Source organism: Lagenorhynchus albirostris, chromosome 1 (assembly GCF_949774975.1).
Source record: "Lagenorhynchus albirostris chromosome 1, mLagAlb1.1, whole genome shotgun sequence".
Taxonomy (NCBI): Eukaryota; Metazoa; Chordata; class Mammalia; order Artiodactyla; family Delphinidae; genus Lagenorhynchus; species Lagenorhynchus albirostris.
Window position 1 is genome coordinate 63,803,241 of NC_083095.1, and position 24,023 is coordinate 63,827,263.

A 24,023-nucleotide genomic window follows, 5' to 3' on the forward strand; every position below is an offset into this window, starting at 1 on the left:
AAGATATACAGATTGCCAACAAACACATGAAAGAATGCTCAACATCATTAATCGTTAGAGAAATGCGAGTCAAAAGTACAATGCGATATCATCTCACACCAGTCAGAATGACCATCATCAAAAAATCTACAAATAATAAATGCTGGAGAGGGTATGGAGAAAAGGGAACCCTCTTGCACTGTTGGTGGGAATGTAAATTGATACAGCCACGATGGAGAACAGTATGGAGGTTCCTTAAAAAACTAAAAATAGAACTACTATACGACCCAGCAATCCCACTACTGGGCATATACCCTGAGAAAACCATAATTCAAAAAGAGTCATGTACCACAATGTTCATTGCAGCCCTATTTACAATAGCCAGGACATGGAAGCAACCTAAGTGTCCGTCGACGGATGAATGGATAAAGAAGATGTGGCACATATATACTATGGAATATTACTCAGCCATAAAAAGAAACGAAATGGAGTTATTTGTAGTGAGGTGGATGGACCTAGAGTCTGTCATACAGAGCGAAGTAAGTCAGAAAGAGAAAAACAAACACCATATGCTAACACATATATATGGAATCCAAAAGAAAAAAAAATGGTCATGAAGAACCTAGGGGCAAGACAGGAATAAAGACGCAGACCTACTAGAGAATGGACTTGAGGACACGGTGAGGCGGAAGGGTAAGCTGGGACAAAGTTAGAGACGGGTAGTGTATGTATGGACAAATATACACTACCAAATGTAAACTAGATAGATAGTGGGAAGCAGTCTCATAGCACAGGGAGATCAGCTCGGTGCTTTGTGACCAGCTAGAAGGGTGGGGTAGGGAGGGTGGGAGGGAGGGAGACACGAGAGGGAGGAGATACGGGGCTATATGTTTACGTATAACTGATTCACTTTGTTATAAAGCAGAAACTAACACACCATTGTAAAGCAATTATACTCCAATAAAAACTTAAAAAAATAAAAAAGAGGTAGAGGGGAACCTTCAGAGACAGGTCAACCCATCATAATATGCAGACCTTATTTGGATCTTGATTCAGATATACTAACTGTACAAATGAAGCAAAACAACTAAATCTGAACACTGAAAGGACATTTGATGATATTAAGGAATTATTGTTACTAATTTATAACATTTTACAAAATGCTTTGGTGGTTATGTTTTTTAAAGAGCCATTGTCTTTTAAAGATACATGCTGAAAAACTTACAGATGAAATAATATGATGTCTGGAATATGCTTCACACAATATGGAAAAGAGGAAGTATTTGAGTTATTGATGCAAAAAATAAAAGATAATACTGTTCCTATAATAAAGAGATGTTAATATTCCTGTAAGGAAGACTTGATATGATAGAGTAGCTCTGACAAGTAGAACTTTCTGCAATGATAGAAAGGTTATATGTGTGCTGTCCAGTATGGTGGAACTGTGGCTAGTAATAGTGAGGAACGGAAGTTTTAATTTTAATTTCATTTATTTAAAAAAAAAAAAAAAACAAAACAGGGACTTTCCCTGGTGGTCCAGCAGTTAAAACTTCACCTTCCAATGCAGGGTGTACGGGTTCAATCCCTGGTCCAGGAGCTAAGATCCCACAAGCCTCTTGGCCAGAAAACCAAAAATATAAAACAGAAGCAATATAGTAACAAATTCAGTAAAGACTTTAAAAACAGTCCACATCGAAAAAGTCTTAAAAAATAAATATATGGCTAATACGTGCCAGGTAGGACAATACATTTCTTGAGGACTAGTATATTTAGTCAATAGTCAAAACATAATTACCTTCTCAGCTACTGTATGGTGCTGGGTTCCTTTTTCAGATCCTTTTATTCGTATAGTCCTTCCTGTAGTTTAGGAAAAGAACATATATTTGGGGGAGGGCTACTACTTAAAAACTCCTATATTGTTTGTTTACTCATAGAAGCTTTTAACTTGGTTTTTTTTGAAAGGAATACTTTAAATTCAGTTCAAACATTTCCTTTCTTTCCAGAACCTTTCCAGAAATACTTGTGTGTTATTTTTTTGTTCTGCTCTGTGTGTGGTGGTGGTGCTGTTTTTTAATTTGGGAGCAAGGGAAAATGAAAAATAGTGTATTTTTAGAATCATAATAAATCTAACTCTCTTTAATTTTAATTCCATGAATTTGTTGGCTGCCATATGATGTTTAAATACAGAATATTTTAGAATTTGATAAAAACCCATGTTCAGTTCTATTCACAATATCCTTTTGAATGTTGATTTACATAGTATTATGTGATAATATCTGGTAGTCTACGAATTTTAATTATGTTAAGAATTTTAATGGTGATACTTGTAGGAATGATCATCTAATTTTATAAAATTTGGTTTACTCTGTGGTATATTTTCCTTGAGGTTTATTTGATTTCTAAGTGGTTCCTAAGCAACAAATGCATATGCTGGGTTTTTTTTGTTTTTTTTTTTTTAAAGGTCAAAGTGCTTATGGCAGGGGGTGGGGGAAGGAAAGGGTTTTTTTGGTTGGTTTTTTTTTTAATTAATTAATTAATTTATTTATTTATTTTTGGCTGTGTTGGGTCTTCGTTTCTGCGTGAGGGCTTTCTCTAGTTTCAGCGGGCAGGGGCCACTCTTGATCGCGGTGCGCGGGCCTCTCACTGTCGCGGCCTCTCTTGTTGCGGAGCACAGGCTGCAGACACACAGGCTCAGTAGTTGTGGCTCATGGGCCCAGTTGCTCCGCGGCATGTGGGATCTTCCCAGACCAGGGCTCGAACCTGTGTCCCCTGTATTGGCAGGCAGATTCTCAACCACTGCGCCACCAGGGAAGCCCCGTATGCTGTTTTTGTAATGGACTTTTATGGTAGATCCACTCAAGCTGATTTTATAACATTCTACATAAATACTTCTATTTGAAGTTTCTCGTAACTTCTATATAACTACTATTGGAAAATGAAATTTTCTTCTTTTCCTAGGCTTGAAATTGAGGTTATGCATTCAAAAGAGATGATGGAGTTCAGATTGAATTCTTTGATACTAACACTTTCTTCTTTCTCCTCCTTTTCCCCTTGTAGCCGCAGAAAACACCTATTTTCTCGTGATAAACTAAAGCTTTTTCTGAAGCAACACTGTGAACCACAAGATGGAATCATTAAAATTAAGGTAATCGGAACAGTGATATTATTTGTTGGAAAGAAGGGGAAAAAGAAAAATGAGCGATGTTATAAAGTTGTAACATTGTAGAAATGTTACTCCAAATTTGGTTGAAAATAGCTCTCTTTTTTTTTTTTTTTTTTTGCTCTCTTTTTATCTGGAGCCAGTTTTAGTAATTTTCATTGGATTAAATACTGTTTTTTGCAATTGCTAGAATTGCTAAGTGGGTCAGGTACTTCCACTTTTTTCCTTGGGTCTAACTCCAAAAAAAAAACAGGACATGAGATAACTCTTAATGTCATTTATGCTGAGCCAGTTTTAGTAATTTTCATTGGATTAAATACTGTTTTTTGCAATTGCTAGAATTGCTAAGTGGGTCAGGTACTTCCACCTTTTTTCCTTGTGTAAAAAAGGTCAACCAGGGCTTCCCTGGTGGCACAGTGGTTGAGAGTCTGCCTTCCGATGCAGGGGACACAGGTTCGTGCCCCGGTCCGGGAAGATCCCACATGCCGCGGAGCGGCTGGGCCCATGAGCCATGGCCACTGAGCCTGCGCGTCCGGAGCCTGTGCTCCGCAACAGGAGAGGCCACAACAGTGAGAGGCCCATGTACCGCGAAAAAAAAAAAAAAAAAAGATCAACCAAGACAGATGAGAATAGAGGGAAAACTTGGAGAAAGAAAAGTTATGGGGAGAAATCCCTGGTGGTCCAGTGGTTAGGACTCCACCTTTCCACTGCATGGAGCGTGGGTTCAATCCCCGGTTGGGGAACTAAAATCCCGCAAGCCACGTGGCTAAAAAAAAAAAGTTATGCGTGTAGGGCAGCTAGTGCTTTCTAATAGTGTAGTACTGGCTCACAAAAACAGATTCAAAGAACAGTGCTAAAATAGATCCTACTAGATAGGAAAACAATATATATATAATAAAAAGAATCTCAGAGACCAATACTAAGCAGATAGATTATATTTTATTCATAACCATTCAGAGGGAAAAAATCAAGTTTAGAAACCTCACATTGTATACTAAGTAAAAAGTTAAATGGTGAAACTAAAACTGATTTTTTTTAATGAGAAATATTTAACTCATACTGGGAGAGAGACACTAAGTAGACAAGCAAAAGAATGGGTTAGAGAGATGTATGCATGTGTCAAAAATCAGCTACTGTATGCTTAAGATTTGTGCATTTCATCATATGTAAATGTTACATCAAAAGAAAAGATATGAATTAAAAGAATAGATGAATTTACTCTATGTGAAAAGTAGCATTTCAAATCTAGAGACCAAGATAGATTATTTAATAAATAGAACTGGGACCCTTGGTTAACTATTTGAAAAAATAAAGTTGGGTCTAACTCCAAAAAAAAAACAGGACATGAGATAACTCTTAATGTCATTTATGCTGAAGTACTTAGAAGGAGCAGTAGAAAAGAAGTACCAAAGATGAGATTGATTTGAAAATATAAATTTATGTAGGTTTAAAAATGTCATGAATATATTTCAAGGGCAAGTGCTGGAGGAAAAATACTTTCAGTGAATACAGTGAAGAGCTCAAATCAATTATAAAACATAAGCACCCCATTAGAAAAATAGACAGACATGATCAAACTTCACAGTGGATGAAGTATTAAAACTTGAAAACACATAAGATAGAATCATCTGAAATAAATAATTTTTAAAATATTTGTCTTTGATAAGAGAACATAATTTAAGCATTCTGTCTATATAGTATTGAACAGGTAGCCATGTAGAATGATGCTTGCAAAAAGTTGATTTAAATACTTGTGATAAGTGGCTAGAACAGTGCCTGGCACTTGATAGGCAGTCAGTGAATATGTGAGTAGTTGCATATGTGTATCATAAATAGCCAGCCTAACTTTCTAAGATCTCTTACACATCAGTGAACAAAAACAACCTAATTAGGGAAAAAATGTTGAAGGACATCAGCAGTTATTCACCAAGGAAAACAAAGTCAGTAAACATGAAAAGAAATTCAACTTTACTTAATAAATATTGAAAGTTAAGGTGACAGTAAGCATTTTTCTCTTAGAGTGTAATGAAAGATGGTTAGTGGATATTCTAGTATACTTGCACACACACACACACCCCCTCAAAACAACAAAGTTTGGGGACTTCCCTGGTGGTCCAGTGGTAAAGAATCCGTCTTCCAATGCAGGGGACGCGGGTGCTATCCCTGGTCGGGGAACTAAGATCCCACATGCTGTGGGGCAACTTAAGCCCGTGTGCCACAACTACTGAGCTTGTGTGCTCTGGAGTCCGCGAACCACAACTAGAGAGCCTGTGCACCACAATGAAAGATTCTGCATGCCACAACTAAGACCCAACGCAGCCAAATAAATAAGTAAATAACATCAACAAAGTTTGATAACCTGTGTGTGAGTGTAGACTGCTGTTACGAGTACCTGCAAGAACACAAAGATGTGGTATTTTTGTTTATTGTGTGTGTTGTGTGTGTGAATGAGGACACCTTGGCAATTAATATATTAAAACCTATTTTGACCTTTTTTGGGTATGTATTTGAGAAGAAACCACCCATTCATACTTAAAGGGCAGTTCTCTACATTCACAGGTTATTTAAGTGGGATAGTAGGCAACCATCTTAATGGAATTTATTTTAATGTAAAATCTTAATGGACTCTAGATTTACTCTGATGGCCAGAACTGATTGACTTTTAGGTGTTAACAGCTATGTTCTACCAAAAGTAAAAATATTATATAGAAAATTGAATTCCAAGTAGAAGCATTCCTATTTTGTTAATAACTTAAAATTTTGTATCATCACATTTTCTGTATTTCTGTAAATGGCATTTTTTTTTTGGAGAGAAAGAAAGAGTGATGATCTTGGCCGTTAGACCAGAAGTAATCTTCAGAATTGCTTAATCAAAAATAAGAAGTTTAGGGACTTCCCTGGTTGTTCAGTGGTTAAGAATCCATCTTCCACTTCCCTGGTGGTGCAGTGGTTAAGAATCCGCCTGCCAATTCAGGGAACATGGGTTTGAGCCCTGGTCTGGGAAGATCCTACATGCCACAGAGCAACCAAGCCTGTGCACCACAACTACTGAAGTCCACGCGCCTAGAGCCCGTGCTCTGCAGCAAGAGAGGCAACCGCAATGAGAAAAGCCCACGCACCGCAATGAAGAGTAGCCCCCACTTGCCACAAGTAGAGAAAGCCCACGTGCAGCAACGAAGACCCAATGCAGCAAAAAATAAATAAATAAATTTATTTATTTATTTTAAAAAAGAATCCACCTTCCAATGCAGGGGACGCAGGTTCGATCCCTGGTTGGGGAACTAAGATCCCACATGCCACGGGGCAACTAAGCCTACGCACTCTAGAGCCCACACGCCACAACTAGGGAGCCCGTGCTCTGGAGCCTGCGCACCGCAACTAAAGATCCTGCATGCCACACCGAAGATCCCGCGTGCCACACCTAAGACCTGATGCAGCCAATTAAATAAATAAATATATTTTAAAAAGAAGAAGTTTAGAGTTGGACATGGATGAAAGGTGAACAAGTTCCAAATACGAAGTAGAAGGAGAGAAACTCTTGATTTTAGCAAATTATCCTAGAACCACACCACTCATGGTAAAGATGAGGTTGACTTCTCCAAACATAAATTTTGAGTTGAAACTTTATAGGAATTGATCAATATTTCTGCTTTTATCCAGACCAACTTTAAAATTTGATACATAAAGTATCTAAGTTATCACTCCAAACTGGGGGGAAAATCTATTCAGCAGTTATAAATGGCTAAAAATATATTGGTTTAATACAGTGGATTTTTTAATATTAAATATATGGATTTTTTATTTACATAGGAAATCTCATACAAAATTAGTCAAAAGCAAACAAAAAAGATTATTGTATAAATGTAATTTTGAGATAGTTTTAGAATTCAGGAAACTTGAAGCATTCTTGAGTACTTTATGGTGAAGCAATCCTTTGAATTGTTGTTTTATTTATGGTAAATCTGATTAATTATATAGTTTTTTAAAGGATCAAGAAATAAAATATATATTACTGCATAATACACATAAAATTCTGTTAAAGACCTGGTCTTTAACAGTAATCATATGATATGTTAGAGCTTATCTATATATGGTTTACTAATGTGTTATTATTGTACCCTGTGTCTTTTTTTTAATGAAGGCATCATCTCTTTCAACGTATAAAATAGCAGAACAAGATTTTTCTTATTTTTTCCCTGATGATCCACCCACATTTATCTTCAGTCTGGCTAACAGAAGAAGAGGGAGACCTCCCAAACGAGTATCTGTTAGTCAGGTAAGTAGAGAATAGATAAAAACTACATTGTAGTTCTTAATAAAACTAACCACAATTAAGAGTGGGATTTGGCTCCCTTCCCCTCTATAGCCTGTAAGAAGGAACACATTCCTTCACACACAGAAAAGGTGTGTACTGTATGTTAATAACTGCTTAGCAATGCGGCTTGTAGAAGTTTCAAGGGTGAATTAGACATGATTCTCATGCCACAGGGATTTTATACTGAAGTGGAAGCAAGCCTATAAGCAATCACTAAAATGTAAAGCAGAATGAAATACAGGGAATAAATTATGGAATTGAAATGTAAAGATCATTTAGAAGATACGAGATCATGATACCACAATTAAGCAGGCTAGAGACCTTAATTTCCCAAGAAATAAAGTAAAAATAAACTTTTGACATGTTTAATATTGGCTACAAAAATGTCTCTGACATGTCTTTTCTCTGTCTCTTTCTTATTTGACGTCTGCACCATCTAGTTTATAAAGTACCCTGGAAGATTTTTGTTTGTTTGTTTTTCTAATGCATATTTTTAAGGCTCCTCTTATATATTACTCGTTGTTTTTCCTGGGAGGTTTTTGTAGTAATTTGTAGAACTATAGGATTAACTCATATTCTATATGTTACTATGATTAGAGTTAATAAGTGTTCAGTTATACTTTAAATAAAACCTTAGTATAAAGTATAATTGAATTTTTTGTTTTTTATTTTTACTGTAAGAACAAAACAGACCATAAGTTTACAACTTTAGTGGTTCTACAACTTTAGTTTTCTGGGTTTTTGTTTTTGGTTTTTTTTTTTTTTAGGAGGACAGCATTGCTAATAAACAGACTGTTGCAGGTTATAGGAACAGAGCTACTAAAGAAAGAGACAAACTTTTGAAACAAGAAATGAAGTCACTGGGTGAGTTTTAATGTAAAGGATATACCAAAGATCTTGGCAAACAAAACAGGCTTAATAAATGTTAGTTCTCCAATTCCTTCACCTTCATTTGTTGTCTGCCTTCTTAACACCTTTTTTCTCTCCAAAAACTGTTAGTTACAGGAAAGAATATTTCTCTGTGCCCAGGCAGGGGGTGTTTCTAAAATGGCATATTTCTGTTTTTGTTTTTCTTAAGCATAGTTTTTCCCTCAGATTATAATTAATTTCTTTACTAAATGGGACCTCTGTTTATCTCTTAAAACAGTATTTCAGGGCATAACATATCCCCTGTTGAACTGACCTAATGCTAGATTAAGCACAAGTTGGCAGTTTCTAGGGCTTTCAAACTGTTTTGGGCCATTTTTGTTTGATTCCTACAGCCTTATAAAACACTGCTTCCCAAATGTGACTGTACACAGGAATCACTTACAAATCTTACTAAAATGAAGATTCTAAATTAGTAGACCTAGGTGGGAGAACAGATTCTGCATTTGCAACAAGGTGATCCCTTGCTGCTGGTCTTAGGACCACACTTTGAATAGCAGGGCTTTCAAAGGCAGGTATATGTGTTTGTCCCACCGCAGTAGTTTGTCTTAAACACAGCCAACTTGCTCTTCCCATTTTAATCACTTGCTGACTCCCTCCAGGAATTTACAACCCCTGGGAGTCTCTTTTGACCTCATTTAACCTTAAGATATTTCAGGGATTCTTTTGTTACATTAAAAAAATGTGTTATTTTCTGTCTGTGTACCTTTCTAAGTTTGACCTTCTCCACAGCTTTTGAAAAGGCTAAATTAAAAAGAGAAAAAGCAGATGCCCTAGAGGCAAAGAAAAAAGAAAAGGAAGATAAAGAGAAAAAGAAGGAAGAATTGAAGAAAATTGTTGAAGAAGAGAGACTGAAGAAGAAAGAAGAAAAAGAGAGGCTTAAAATAGAAAGAGAAAAGGTATACTCAAGTATATTAGTTACGCCCTCCACAGATAGTTAATAGTATTTTATATATTTAAATTCATGGTTAATTTTTCAAATGCTTTTATCACTTTCATTTACATTTATAGTTGTGCATAGAGCATTGATAAACAGTACTGGTTTATCTCCCTTTTGCTTTGGAAGATTTAATGAATGATTTAAGGTTCAACATATATGCATGCCTTTATACCTCAAAGCCTCTTCTAAAGTACAATTCTAAAGTTGATTTTCTTCATTATTTAGACTTCCATATTTAGGGAAGACAATATATGTAAAACTTTCAAAAGTAAAATACATCGTTAGAAAAGTACAGTAAAATGCATGATTAATAAGAATTAGTGCAGTGTTCCTATTCTCCTTAAAGAATAAGGTATCTATGATAATAGGTATTTCAGCAAATCTTTGATTATAATCTTCAGCGGTAGATATTCCTTAGAGAATTCTATAGCTAGTTTCTTCTAAAGTCAGTCATTGTCATTGGTTTTCTGGGATATTCACAAGTAGCCTAGGTGTTACACATTGTGCTCATTTAAATTGCATGTGTTTCTTGAATTATTATAGCCCCTTGGGTGGGAGTAGGGAGTGTCTGATACATGTTTACTCCATAAAAATGTAGAAAACAAAAAAAAACCCACTGTAATGTAAATGGTAACATTTAGAGATAGCATTAATACTTTGATTAATTTATTTCTAGTCTTTATTCTGGGCCTTGAAGAATAAGATCCAGTATTTATAATTTTGTATATATATTTTTTGTTTAACATTATAAACATTCCATCATGGTATTAAATAAACTAAATAAGTGAGGTGGAATTTTTAGTGACTGCATATAATCGTTAATCAAATAGATATAGGTAAACGTTTAAAAATTTTTGCTCATAAATAATGATACTTTGTTCAAATTTATGAACAAAAGTCTTTCCTCTTTTTGGATTGTGTCTCTGGATAAATTTGTAGAACTGAAATAATAGGTCAAGGGTAAGAACATTTTTAAAACTTTCTATACATGGTGGACATAAGTATTTGTTTGCCAGAGGTACTTATGTATATTCACTTAGCAACAGTGAATGAAGATACCCATCTCATTACATCCTGCAAGAATTATTTGCGGGGAAGGGGAGCTTATTTCAGCAGACCGCTCGAAGCACAGTTAATAAGTTCTGTAACTATCTAGTTGTTTCATGTTAAATTTGATAAGTGTATATCTGTTCATTTTCAGTGTTACTAAATTTCAAAGAAAGAATATTAACGTATATTAAACATATATTATTACATACATTAACATATATTTATTGGAAATAATTATAATACAATATTTTGTTTACATTTTGCTTTATTAGAGACTTTTTAGGGTCAGTATTTATCTTGCAGTTTCAAATACCAGAAACAAGAAGTAAGGGTTTCAAAAGACCGAGTGAGCGAAAAGTTCACCAATTGTATACTGTCTCCTCTGTGTGTCTCTAGGCAGTTAGTCAGGTTTAAATGAATCTTGAAAACAAATGTATTACAAATATAAGGGGAGGTTTTATTTTAGGTACTCTAATAACTTCTTATCTCTTTAGTTAAGATCTAATTGATTTAAAGTAGAGGGAGAGCTGCTATAGACAGGGTTGGATTGAATTAATATTTATCCAGGAGCTGCTATGTGTTGAACATTTTTCGTCTTTGTAGCAGTTCTGTCAGGCAGGCATTGTTTTCATCAGTGGTTTTAACACTTTAATGTGCATTAGAATCACCAGAAGTGCTTATTAAAACATCAGTTGCTGGGTCCCAAACCCAGAGTTCATGGTTCAATAGGTCTAGGTAGGGCTCATGTAATTGTATTTCTTACTAGTTCTGAGGTGATGCTGATGCTGCCTTATAAATTTCTTATAAGAATTTTTATTAACCTTTTGTTTTAGGAAAGAGAGAAATTGCGTGAAGAAAAGAAAAAGTATATGGAATACTTAAAACAGTGGAGTAAACCTAGAGAAGATATGGAATGTGATGATCTTAAGGTATGAGCATGTTCTGTGATGTTTCACACACCTGTGTAACAGAGGAAATAACCAGTTAAGCAAATGCTTATATTTAGAGTTCCAAAGTAACATTGTTAGTATTTTATAACAAGATTTGATAATGATTCTTATTCTGTGGAAATAGTAGGTCATCTGTGCTATCCTTGGTAGTCCAGTAACCACCGGGGCCAGGCGTACATTTAGTTTGATTGCTAGACAAAGATTCTGCTCATCTCCAGAAATAACCAAAGTATCCAAACCAAACTCATTCATCTCGGTTTATAAGGAACCATTTCTAAGTCAATAGATGATGGATTAATTCTGTTTCATATCCTAAGGAAAATACTGCATTGAAGATCATATTGACATGGCTAATGCCTTGACCTCAGAATCGAGGTTAGGAGTCCTTCTTAACTAGGAAAGGTAGTCAGAAGTATAGTTCAGCCTAAAGATATGTTCTTAGTTTGATGAAGGAAAAAGTCCCTAGAGACTGTGATTTAGTAAAGTTGGAATAAAGCCACAGCATCTATAATTTTTAAAGTTCCAAAGGGGATTATGATAAACATCCAGTGTTGAGAACCACATGAAATAATTCTTTACATGAAATTATTCTTTTAGGTAAAGAGTATATCATACCTATCTTTTACAATTTCCTGTACTTGGTTCAAATAGTTATATAAATTGTTTAATCTTGCAGGAACTTCCAGAACCAACTCCAGTGAAAACTAGACTACCTCCTGAAATCTTTGGTGATGCTCTGATGGTTTTGGAGTTCCTTAATGCATTTGGGGAGCTTTTTGATCTTCAAGATGAGTTTCCTGAGGGAGTTACCCTAGGCAAGTGCTATTGCTGTGTTGTAGTTCACGCTAAAATTAGTGGCTTAAAGGAACAAGTTATTCTCTCTCAAAGTTCTGTGGAGTCATTGGACCCAGCTCTCCAGTCCTTTCTTGGGGTCCTTCTGTGATTACAGTCAGACAGTGGCTGGGACTGAAGTCATCTGAAGGCTCATCTGGCTAGATGTTCAAGATGGCTTCCTCACACACATGCCTGATGCCTCAGTGCTCCTCCACATGGCGTCCCACTCCATCAGAGTAGCCTGCACTTCTTATGTGGCAGCTGAGTGCTCCAAGAGTCTGGAAGCAGAAACTGCCAGTTTTCTTAAAGGCCAGGCCTGGAACTAGCAAGCCTTACTTCTGCCATATTCCATTAGTTAGGCCTACTGGGATTCAAGGAGGCAAAGGAATAGACTCTACTTCTTGAGGGTGGCATGGTATGTAAGTGCAGGGAGGGGAGAAATTGACAGCCGTATTTGGAGACAAGTTATTGCCTAACTTTAATTTATGATTCTATTTTGCCTCTGCACTTACATACTATTACTTTTTATTTACATCATTTATAAGAGCTAAATTAGTATGAGAAGGGCTTTGGATCCCATTTTAGATTTTTAGCTGACCAATAGCAAAATAATTTTCTTAAGATCCAAATAAAGATTCTCAAAGACAGAATTATAATGCCACTCTTACTTTAATAAGAGTAAATTCTTCAGGAGGGCTTTCACATTCCCTCAGTTTTTCTTTATGAGCTAGGTGAAGCATGAATCATTGTGCCTTACAGATCAAGAAGGTCTAAACAACGCTGGTTTAGGTAAGAAGTTTAGGTTAGATGAATTAGATGAGAAACATTTATGACTTGAACACAATTTTAGGATTACACCTAATGCTGATGATTACCTCTTATGTGCACTATTTGGTAAATAGTAATGTCCCACATAGCTCTTCAGAACAGTGGGACAACAATAACAAATCTTTGGCATTGTTATTCAAGTTAGAGTAAAATTACAATTTTTAATATATGCCTTAATTTGCATCTCAAATTTAAATTAGATGAAATACTGTATCGATCTACTGAGACTAATTTGGCTTTCTTTGAATGCAGTGATTTTGGCTTATGATTTTATTGTACTTTATTGTAATCATTATAAATTATTTTTGATTTTGGCTTGAATAATACTTGGCTCTACTTTGATAAATGGGCAGTTAAGAAAATAGTTACACAGGCTATTGTTGATTAAAATGTTTATTATTCCAATGGAGTTGTTTTTTCAGTACATGACCAGAACTTTAAATTCATTTTAAACATTTTATTCGCAGAAGTGTTAGAGGAAGCTCTTGTAGGAAATGACAGTGAAGGCCCACTATGTGAATTGCTTTTTTTCTTCCTGACTGCCATCTTCCAGGCGATAGCTGAAGAAGAAGAGGAAGTAGCCAAAGAGCAAATAACTGATGCTGACACCAAAGGTCAGAATCCAGTGTTATTGCTTGCTGATAGTAGCTTTGTAGTGAAACTAATTTTTGATTAGTTAATTTTTAACTTACTTGGCTTTTACAGTTATAAAATTACTTGATTTTTGAGTCATATACTAGCAACACATCATCAGTTGTCTTAGAACACCTTTGTTTTAATGTATCCTGTTTCTGATGGCCTTAAAAATGCTGCAGCCCCCACCCCACCAATCTATCTTGCTTTTTACTCCTTTAGATTTCTCCTGCTATTTAGGAGCATTACAGATTTCATTGACTAGTATCTGTAATTCCAAGAAATTCTACTAAATAGCACTAATTTTTTTTCCCCACCTAAGGAATTACTTCAATTGTTGTTATTAATACTTCAAATTGAAAATATTACCACTGATTTCGTTTCCTATCTGACAATTTTTAGACCAGAGTTAAATAAAATTTAGTTTTTAAATTTCACTAATTGGTTTGAACTAGAAATTTTGCTCTTTAAATTCTATACAGTTAAGTATCTGGAGTCAGCGTGTGGTACATATTAATGTAAGAATAATTCTTGGGGAAACTCTTTTTTATTTTTAATACAGAGTAGAGTATGTTCACTGTTTTATTTAGGATTTACCTCAATCAGGGGAATTGTTAAGCATTTATATTAAAAGGTTGATTTGACTTCCTGAATAATGCTCTCTGTGAATTTTGCCACATATGAGATGGGACTATTAAACAATACTTTAGTGTATTCCATAAAAATTTACAATAAGAGATAACTATTTAGAGACATCTTGATAGCAGAATCTTGGTAGAAAAAAAATGGGACATTCCTCCATTCAGATAGCATGGTTGCCCATAGATAATTTGAGCTAATTTCCTTTATGCCTGGTCGATGAAGCAATAGGATAATTATGAGTATGTAGCCAACGTCAGCTGCCTTTTGATTTTACAGGCTGAGTTCAAGCAACATATATTCTCTAGCTTGAGTGTTAATCACCATAAGTCCCTTATCAAGGCCATTTTAGCAATGTGGTCCTCATTGTCATCTCAGATGATTTAGTCAATTGAATGAAACTCTACTAAAGGGAAGACAGAAGGGTAAATCCATTTATAAAACATCTAAAGATTTTCTAATGACAAGTACGAGCACTAAAGATGGATTATCTATGAGAGACAATGTAACGTATATTCATTCTTTTAGCCTTTAGGTTTTCTTAATGACCAATAACATCACAGTGTTATTGACCAAATTCAGACCTTAATACAAGACATAAAGCTTTTTTTAATTCAGGATTTGAAGCAGGTGAATTTTGTAGTTTTGGAAATCCTGATGACAAACAGTGGAGTCAAAAGGAAATTGTATTGGAAAATCAGCTAATGTAAAGGAAACACATATGTAACTGTTGACGTTTGTATTGCCATTATATTTTCTATTCATGATTTGTTTGATCTGCAATTTTTATAGCTCTATTCCTATGCAGAACTGTCTATAAAGTCTACCTCTGAATAAGTATTGACCATTAAATAAAGGTTTTAATGCTCCTTTTGAAACTATTTAAATGTTAGGGAGGGAGAAAAAAATACTCCAGGAATTTCACCTCCCACTTGCATATTATTATTGGCCACATTTTAAATGGTTATTTCAGTTTCATTAAGGGCCCTAGGCTGTTCCCCCCGGGTATTTTTCATATGTTCTCCCATCTCAGTAACAAAAAAGCTCTTCCATAGTCTTCCTGAAAGCAACTGAATAATCAAATGGGACTGAATATTCTTTTACTTCCTCTTTAGCTGGTCTTATTATGTAAGGTGTTTCTTGCTATTTTTAGAAATCGGGAAATTGGGCAGAAGGTAAAAGCACGTATTTATCTTAGTGATGAAAAAACTGAGGTTCGGTGTGGTTATTTACTGAAGATCACAAAGATAGTAAGTGACCACAAAGCTAGTAAGACACTGTATATATATGCATTGTTTCATTTAATCCTCATACCACCCTTGTGAGGAAGATGTAATTATTTTCTGCCTTTTACATATAAAGAAACTTAGTCTTAAGGAGTTTAATTAACTTGCCCAAAGACATTTGGCTAATAAGAAAGTAAGTGACAGGATAAAAACTCAGGCACTCTGGCCTAGAGCCTCATAATGACTGTTATATTACCTTATTATATGGCAAAGAAGTAATTATCTGTCTTCAAGAACATCTAATTTCTTTGGTCTTTGGTCTCCCTGTTTTTATATCAAATCTTGGAAATTTTGACCAGCAATTTTTTAACTCTTCTATTAAAAATATCAATTCCTCTTGTTAGTCTTACATCATGAACTTAAATGCCTTTCAAAGTACAGGAAAAAGAGCATTCTCCTTATATAGAATAGTTTTGTGTATTTGCTGAGATGTTATTGTTTAGTGTTGAAATTGTGTGTACCTAATTCTAGATTATGATGGTGATAAATATATCTGTTTCACATAGTCAAGCCATATACAGTTCAGCTATATTCTTTTGGTATGATATACCTGAGTGTCTCGGCAAATCCTAGAATGATATTTACAGTTTCTTGAGAGTGCAATTTGGTAGATAACTGAGTTAAAGAATACATATTTTAACATGTTAAACACAACTAAAAGTAAGCTGTCATTTTGTTGGTTGTCCATTTCCTAAGGCCTCTGTCCTAGGAAAATTATAACTTACTATAGATAAAATAGGTTGAATTGCTGCAAAGGAAGAGAACCAGTACACTTATACAGCTCTGTAACTAGGACTGTTGTTAATTTTAGACTGTCTGTATTAATTTTAAATTTGTTTGGCTTTATATGTAAAATGAAAATTGAAAAAGTTTTAGGTCTGGTATTTCCCTAGTGAGGAAGAATATAATGTCTGTCATTTTGACTAGATTCATGGCCTGGTAGGAATAACTTATGCACATATATATAGCATTTAGTCAGATAACTTCTCCTGTGTGGTAGTGTTTATGCTTTAAATGCCATGAAATTGTCAATGACTGTAATCAAACATAATCCCAGAGCTGCCTTTTTCCTTTAGTAAAGGACAGCACTTCTGTTCTCTAAGGTTCATTTTTTTAGCTTGTGAACTTTGGGGAGGGAATCATATAGTAGAAAGTTAAGGAACCACAGAACCAGGTTAGCCCAGTGATTTTCCAACTCTAATCCATGGAGCTCTACAAATTGTACAGGGATTCCTCTGTGCTACTGCAACAGAGTTGGAAAAATGAATGGGCAGGATTGTCATCTCTATTCCCTACTTTAACAAGGGCATCTTTTATCTCTTTTATATTGTACTTCCAAGAAATACTTGAAGAATTTGCAAACTGCTGATCTAGACTTACCCCTGTAAGAAAAATGAAGCCAAATAAGTGACTGGTCTAAAGCCTACATAACTAGGAACTAGGGATTGGCAGAGTTAAGACTAGAATATACATTATCTGACTCTTAGTCTGAAGCTGTGTCAGAAGGGCTTTTTATCAGCTTAAAGTTTTTTCATAGGTGACATTTTAATTTTATTATGTATGTAAGGAATAATTATATATTCTAATGGTTTAAACACATTTGTGCCAGTAGATTTGCTCTTTAGTCCTATTTGTAGGCTCAGCACTGTTTTCAAAGCTAAAGGAATTTACTTAGAAAATACAGGGATATCTTCCTATTGTTTCATGGATCGGTGATTTTTCAAAATAAAAACAAGCAATTTAAATGAAGAGGATAAATCTCTGGTTAAGTGACAGCAGTACTGTCTTTAAGTTCTTTTAGCTCTTTTTCTGTGCTGTTTTTGTGATGATTACAACTTATACTTTGTTATGATTCAATCTTAAAATATTTATAAAAGATTTGGGTATCTTCAAATAGATTCTGATTTTCAAAGTAGACTTTTCTAAAGTTATGTTGAGCAAGGAGATTTGTTTTTCATTCTAAAGTGTATTTTACCTTTTTTTTTTTTTTTTTGGAATGTGTATGGGCACCTTGTTGGTAACTTAGAAATTGTCTTCTCTCTGTTAAGTAAGGGAAAAATTAGTGTGTAGTGCATGTCTTAGGATTTATAGTTTTAGTTGGATACTAGGCAGAATGTAAAGGATGCTTGTTGTACCTAGCGTTGGTTCTTTTGAGGTTCCTGAATGTTAAGCTGTTTGCTGTTTCTTTCATCATTTTAAAAGGGCATTATTCCCAAACATTCAAGCTTTGATTTGCACTAGAATAAAGTATTTATTTCCTTAAAGATTTAACGGAGGCTTTGGATGAAGATGCAGACCCCACAAAATCTGCACTGTCTGCAGTTGCATCTTTGGCAGCTGCATGGCCGCAGTTGCACCAGGGTATGTGTAGGTTTTATTTTTTGTTTGCTTTTTTATATTTATAAAGGTATATTTTACATTGCTGAGGACTTATTGTTTATATTCTAAATGACTATATCATTTTTAACAACTATAGGCTGCAGTTTGAAAAGCTTGGATCTTGATAGCTGCACACTTTCTGAAATCCTCAGACTACACATCTTAGCTTCAGGTGCTGATGTAACATCAGCAAATGCGAAGTACAGGTATCAGAAACGAGGAGGATTTGATGCTACAGATGATGCCTGTATGGAGCTTCGTTTGAGCAACCCCAGTCTAGTGAAGAAACTGTCAAGCACTTCAGTGTATGATTTGACACCAGGTAAACTTTGCAAGTTAGAATTTGTATAACCTGCCTGCTTCCTACCCTCTTATCCTCTTACGCCCAGAAAACTTGGTAGCTGATGAGAAAATTTTAGGTGATATTCAGTTTTAAAAGAGAAGGAGAGGGATTTCCCTGGTGACGCAGTGGTTAAGAATCCACCTGCTAATGCAGGGGACACGGGTTTGAGCCCTGATCCGGGAAGATCCCACATGCTGCGGAGCAACTAAGCCCGTGTGCCACAACTGCTGTCACAACTACTGAAGCCTGCACACTTAGAGCCCGTGCTCCACAACAAGAGAAGCCACCCCAATGAGAAGCCCACGCACCGCAATGAAGAGTAGCTTCCGCTCGCCGCAACTAGAGAAAGCCTGCGCACAGCAACAAAGACCCAACACAGCCAAAAATAAATAGATAAATTAATTTTTTTAAAAAAAGAGAGAAAGCAGTCTTTAAAAAAAATTGTTGGAATACAGTGATGTAAATTAACTACTGTTGCTTTTTCTATTTGGATTTTCTATTACTTTAAAAATTTATGGGGACTTCCCTGGCAGTCCAGTGGTTAGGGCTCTGCGCTTCCACTGTCGGGGGCGTGGGTTCAATCCCTGGTTGGGGACTAGGATCCCACGTGCTGCGTGGTGAGGCCAGAAAAAAAACCAAATTGTGATTAGTTTACTACATCTACTAAGTTTAGAAGGATAAGTGAGAAGTAGCTAGCTTTCACTTTTACTTATAGTATATCAGAAATTTAAGCTGTAGCTGCAAAATTCTAATATTCACTTGAGTGTTTGTGCCTCAGTTTTACATATGGGGCACAATATGTAAAAATAAGATGAAGTTATTTTTCCCTTCCTTTTCTAAATAAAAAATTATAATGTACTAATATATAGAATTGAATTTAATATGCTTAATTAAGAAAACATATAATAAGAATACCTAATTCCTAAGATTCATATAGTTAGAAAAATTTTTTTATTGAGATATAGTTGATCTAACAGTCATATAATTTTTATAATTTATAGTAGTGTTTTGTGCAGTCTTTTCAGAGTAGCAATTTGCGTATTGCCTTTTTTTTTTAATTCATGTGGTTATAACTTAGTTTTGATTTGAACTTCATACGTGAGCCTGAAAATTAAAACTTGAAAATTAATTCTTTGCAATTAGAAAATTTTTCATGTCTGTTTAATTAGTATATAAGGTAGTCATTAGTATTTGAAATGCCTTGTCTATCACATAACTGTTAATTGGATTCAAAGTTGCTTTTTTTCCATACATGCCACTGGCATGTTTGATCCTAAGAAACTTTTCCCTGGTCTTTATTAAACATTTTCACATTGAGCCACAAATTAAAATTTTTCTTGTCATTGATAATCCAGAAGTTATATACCAATTTTTGACAGGAGAAAAAATGAAGATACTTCATGCTCTCTGTGGGAAACTACTGACCCTAGTTTCTACTAGGGATTTCATTGAAGATTATGTTGACATATTACGACAGGCAAAGCAGGAGTTTCGGGAGTTGAAAGCAGAACAACATCGAAAAGAGAGGGAAGAAGCAGCTGCTAGGTAAGAAATAATTATAGTCAGTTGTGCTAATGAAAGTTGTTTATTTCTTTGCATCTGAAACCATGTTGGGCTGCAGTGTGGCACTGGCTCACACTGAGAGGTTATGAATAGATTAACTACTTTATGGTTTTGTGATAACATTTGGAGCGTTTTCTATAATTTTATGATTAAAGGCAAGATACTAAAAGTTAAAAGTATCAGACTATAATATTTTATTTTAACTTTCAGAATTCGTAAAAGGAAAGAAGAAAAACTTAAGGAGCAAGAACAAAAAATGAAGGAGAAACAAGAAAAACTAAAGGAAGATGAGCAAAGAAACTCAGTTGCAGATACATCTGTTGGGTATGGTTTGAATTACACTGCTTATCTGGATCACATAAAGAATAAAAATCAGCACCTTAAACTCTAAAATGCTTTCAAAATTTTTAGAAAACATATAATAGTGTCAGCAAGCCTATGAAATTTACATACAGGCAGTCCTCAGATATACATGTGTTATGTTTAAAAAGAAAAAAAAAGCACTTCCAGGGAATCTAGAACTCATTTTCTTATAGAATTAATGTTATAAATTATAATTTCCCAGAAAACTTTCAATAGGCTATTGTTAACCAGTTTCTAGCATTACTAGTAGGATCTCTCCTCTCCACCATCATCATCACAGTTGTACACTGTGTTTACAGAGCTCCTTCAAGCCTTTTGAGGAATAGAGATGAGATTGGAGCTTTGGGTAGGTGTAGGGAGAGGATGTCAGCATCTTAAATAATTTAGTGACTGCCTAAGTATTTCATTTAATTTCAACATATTAGGGATGAAGATTGGTTGTGAAGACAAGTTGGAATTTTTCCCATACTGTAGATGGCAAATCATATTCAAATTTAGCAGAAATAATAATTTTTAAATAAAATCTGCCAAGGAAGTTCTAAAAATCTCAGTATTCCAAATTTAGTGTATTGACTTTTGATTATACTTTGATGTAAAAATACCTATTACATCTTAAGATCATAGGTCACAAACTTGCATCAGTTGTATTTTATATGGCCATCAGTAATACTTTAAGGAATTTATTTGGATACCTTAAGAAAGTTAATAGATATGACACCTAAAGTACAAGCAACCAAAGAAAAAATAGATAGACTTCACCAAATTTGAAAACTTTTGTGCTTCAAAGAACACTATCAAGAAAGTAAAAATAGCAGCCCAGAAAATGGGAGAAAAATTTTGCAAATCATATATCTGACGTCCAGAATATATAAAGAACTCATACAACTCGACAGTAAAAAGACAGCCCAATTTAAAAAATGGGAAAGGATTTTAATGGACATTTCTCCAAAGAAGATATACATGAAGCTCATAAAAAGATGCTCAACATCATTAGTCATTAGGGAAACTTATATCAAAACCATAATGAGATACTACTTCACGCTTACTAGGATGGCTGTAATTCAACTGAGGGACAGTAACATATGTTGGTGAGAATATGAAAGAATTAGAACTCTCATACATTGCTCACAGGGATGTGTAAAATGGCGTGGCTGCTTTGGACCAAGTTTGGCAGTTCATCAAACTGTTTAAACCATATGTTACCATGTGACACCAGCAGTTCCACTCCTAGGTATATACCCAAGAGAATTAAGAACATACATTCACTTAAAAATGTATACATGAAAGTTCATAGCAGCATTATTCTTAATAGCCAAAAAATGGTAACAACCCAAATGTCTATCAATTGATGAATAGATAAACAAAATGATATATTCCTTCTGTGGTATATCCATATAGCAGAATGTTATTCAGCAATGAAAGGAATGGAATTCTGATACATGCTACAACATGGATGAACACCTTATGCTAAGTGAAAGAAGCTAGTCACAAAAGGCCATGTGTTATATGATTGCATTTATAGGACAAGTCCAGAATAAGGCAAATCCATAGCAGAAAGTAGATGAGTGGTTACCAGGGGCATTGGGGGAAGAGGAACTGAAAATGACCATGTGGTTTTTCTTTTGGGATGGTGAAAATGTTCTGGAATTAGATAGAGGCAATGATTGTATAACCTTGTTAATATTACTAAAAACCACTGAATTGTACACTTTAAAATGGTGATTTTTATGGTATGTGAATTATATCTCAATTTTTTTTACATTTTGTAAACTTTTTCCAATTATATTGAGATGTAATTGACATAAAGTATTGTATTCATTTAAGATGTACAAAACAATGATTTGATAAATGCATATATTGTGAAATGATTACCATAGTTTCGTTAAAATTCATCACCTCACATAGTTACAAATTTTTTTTCCTTGTGATATCTTAAATTATTAAAAAGTGAAAATAGGCATGTTACAGATCCCACCACTTCATATTTTTTGTACTCATCTAGCCTCACTCGTTTACATTATCTCTCTGATTCCTGCATACATTTGAGTTTACAAAACTGTCTTTGAATGTAGAACATAAATGGTAGAATTAACTCAGGTTTCATACAACTTTAGTTTTGATTTGTACAATATAGTGGATTAAACATATTGTGTTCATTCTTCCTACTTATTATATCTGAAGTTTGTCTGTGTCTCTCCTCCACTCTTTGTCTATTTATCTCCTTTATACTCTGAGCCACCATCACCTCCCAGCCAGTTACCTGGACTATTACAGTGACCTCTTTACTGGTCTCCCCTCATCTACTTTCTCTCTCAGATGATTTTCCACATAGCAGCAAAAGTGCCTTCTAATCATGTCATTTCCCTTTTCTAAACTCGTCCACTTTTTTCCCATTACTTTTTTATTCCCATTGCTTTTTGAATGATGCCTTACAAGGCCCAGTATGACCTAGCCCTGCTTTTTCTCATTCATATCTTCAATTACTTCTTTTTTGTTTACACCTTCTCAAAATTATAAGCTCCTTCCTTTTCCCTTGAGCTCAGTGCCTTAGCATGTTATCCCCTCTGCTAAAAATGAAGATTTCTTCTTACCTGCCGCCTTACCCATCCCCAGTCTCCATAGTCTTGCAGTTTAAATGTCACTTCTTTAAGCAAGCCTCTCTTGGTCCCTGAGACTAGATTTGGTTCTCCTGGAAATGCTTTCATAGCATTTTGAACTTCTCCTTTTCTAGTATTTATTACATATTTTAATTTTACAATGATTTATATAATTATCTGTTTCCTCTGCAAGACTGTAAACTCTGTGTTATCTCGTTCACTACTTCCTAAGCATAATGCCTGGTACTTCATACGCAGGCAATAAATATTTCATGAATGGAATTATATATTCATTAATGAATATAATTTTTGTTTTCATTCTTAAGGGAAGAAGAAAGGGAAGATTTTGATACTAGCACTGAGGGCAAAGAAATAGAGCAAAAGGAACAAGATCAAGACACAGTTACTGAGGATGAAGATGACCCAGGATCACATAAAAGAAGCAGAAGGGGTAATACAGAATTTCTTAAGGGCATTCTTGCTTGTTTTTAATTGATAAGGCATTTTATTAATTCACTATTCTGAAATATATATTAGATTGCTTCCATTTGAGATTCCAAGGTGTGTTTGTTGAGTTTTCATATTTACTACTTTATATTGACCAAATAGAAATTTTTATTCTATAACATACTCATTCGACATGCACTGAATGCCTCTTAGTTGCTAGAGGTACAAGAGATCAGTAATGCTTGTAATTGGTGTCATATTGATGGGAATGGATATCTCTGCTACCTTAAAATAATTTCATAAATTGCTGGATCAAAGGAAATACATTTTTTTGAAAGCTTGGTACAAATTACTTCTGAGGATCTCTAACCGTCTTCATTTGATAACTATTAAAGGAGATCCTTAAGTTTATTCTGTGTCTCTAATTTGGATGGTATCTTTTTTTTTTTTTTTGCTTTATTTTCTAAATAGTTATTGTAAGTAGACAGAAAATCTCTTGTATCATGGAGGCTGTACTGTCTGATTACAATGCAATTGATTTAGAAATCCAAAGCAAATAAACCTCATATTATTAGAGTTTAAAACAAACTTCCAAGTAATGGGTCAAAGGAGAAACCCTAATGGAAATTAGAAAATATTTAAAACCAATTAGTACTGCATATTAACACTTGTTGGATACAGTCCCTCCACTTAAAGGAAAATTTATATAGCTTTAATACAAATTAAGAAAGAAGAAAGGCAAATTGAGCTAGGCATTCATTTAAGAAGTTAGAGGTAGAAACTGGAATAA

The 24,023-nt window shown here is 34.7% G+C and overlaps 1 protein-coding gene across 3 annotated transcripts in view; it reads left to right on the plus strand.

Moving 5' to 3' along the window:
• Positions 1 to 24,023, plus strand: part of BAZ1A (bromodomain adjacent to zinc finger domain 1A) — a 94,114-nt gene that overhangs the window by 42,164 nt on the left and 27,927 nt on the right. For 2 of the 3 annotated variants that reach the window (XM_060143694.1, XM_060143704.1), the window contains exons 6-17: positions 3,037 to 3,124; positions 7,281 to 7,415; positions 8,222 to 8,318; positions 9,114 to 9,280; positions 11,205 to 11,300; positions 11,998 to 12,136; positions 13,451 to 13,597; positions 17,807 to 17,902; positions 18,018 to 18,242; positions 19,643 to 19,808; positions 20,037 to 20,150; positions 23,113 to 23,237. In XM_060143694.1, the coding sequence (XP_059999677.1) occupies positions 3,037 to 3,124; positions 7,281 to 7,415; positions 8,222 to 8,318; positions 9,114 to 9,280; positions 11,205 to 11,300; positions 11,998 to 12,136; positions 13,451 to 13,597; positions 17,807 to 17,902; positions 18,018 to 18,242; positions 19,643 to 19,808; positions 20,037 to 20,150; positions 23,113 to 23,237 (1,595 nt within the window). The remainder of the gene's footprint in view (positions 1 to 3,036; positions 3,125 to 7,280; positions 7,416 to 8,221; positions 8,319 to 9,113; positions 9,281 to 11,204; positions 11,301 to 11,997; positions 12,137 to 13,450; positions 13,598 to 17,806; positions 17,903 to 18,017; positions 18,243 to 19,642; positions 19,809 to 20,036; positions 20,151 to 23,112; positions 23,238 to 24,023) is intronic. The other variant, XM_060143687.1, reaches the window with a different exon arrangement.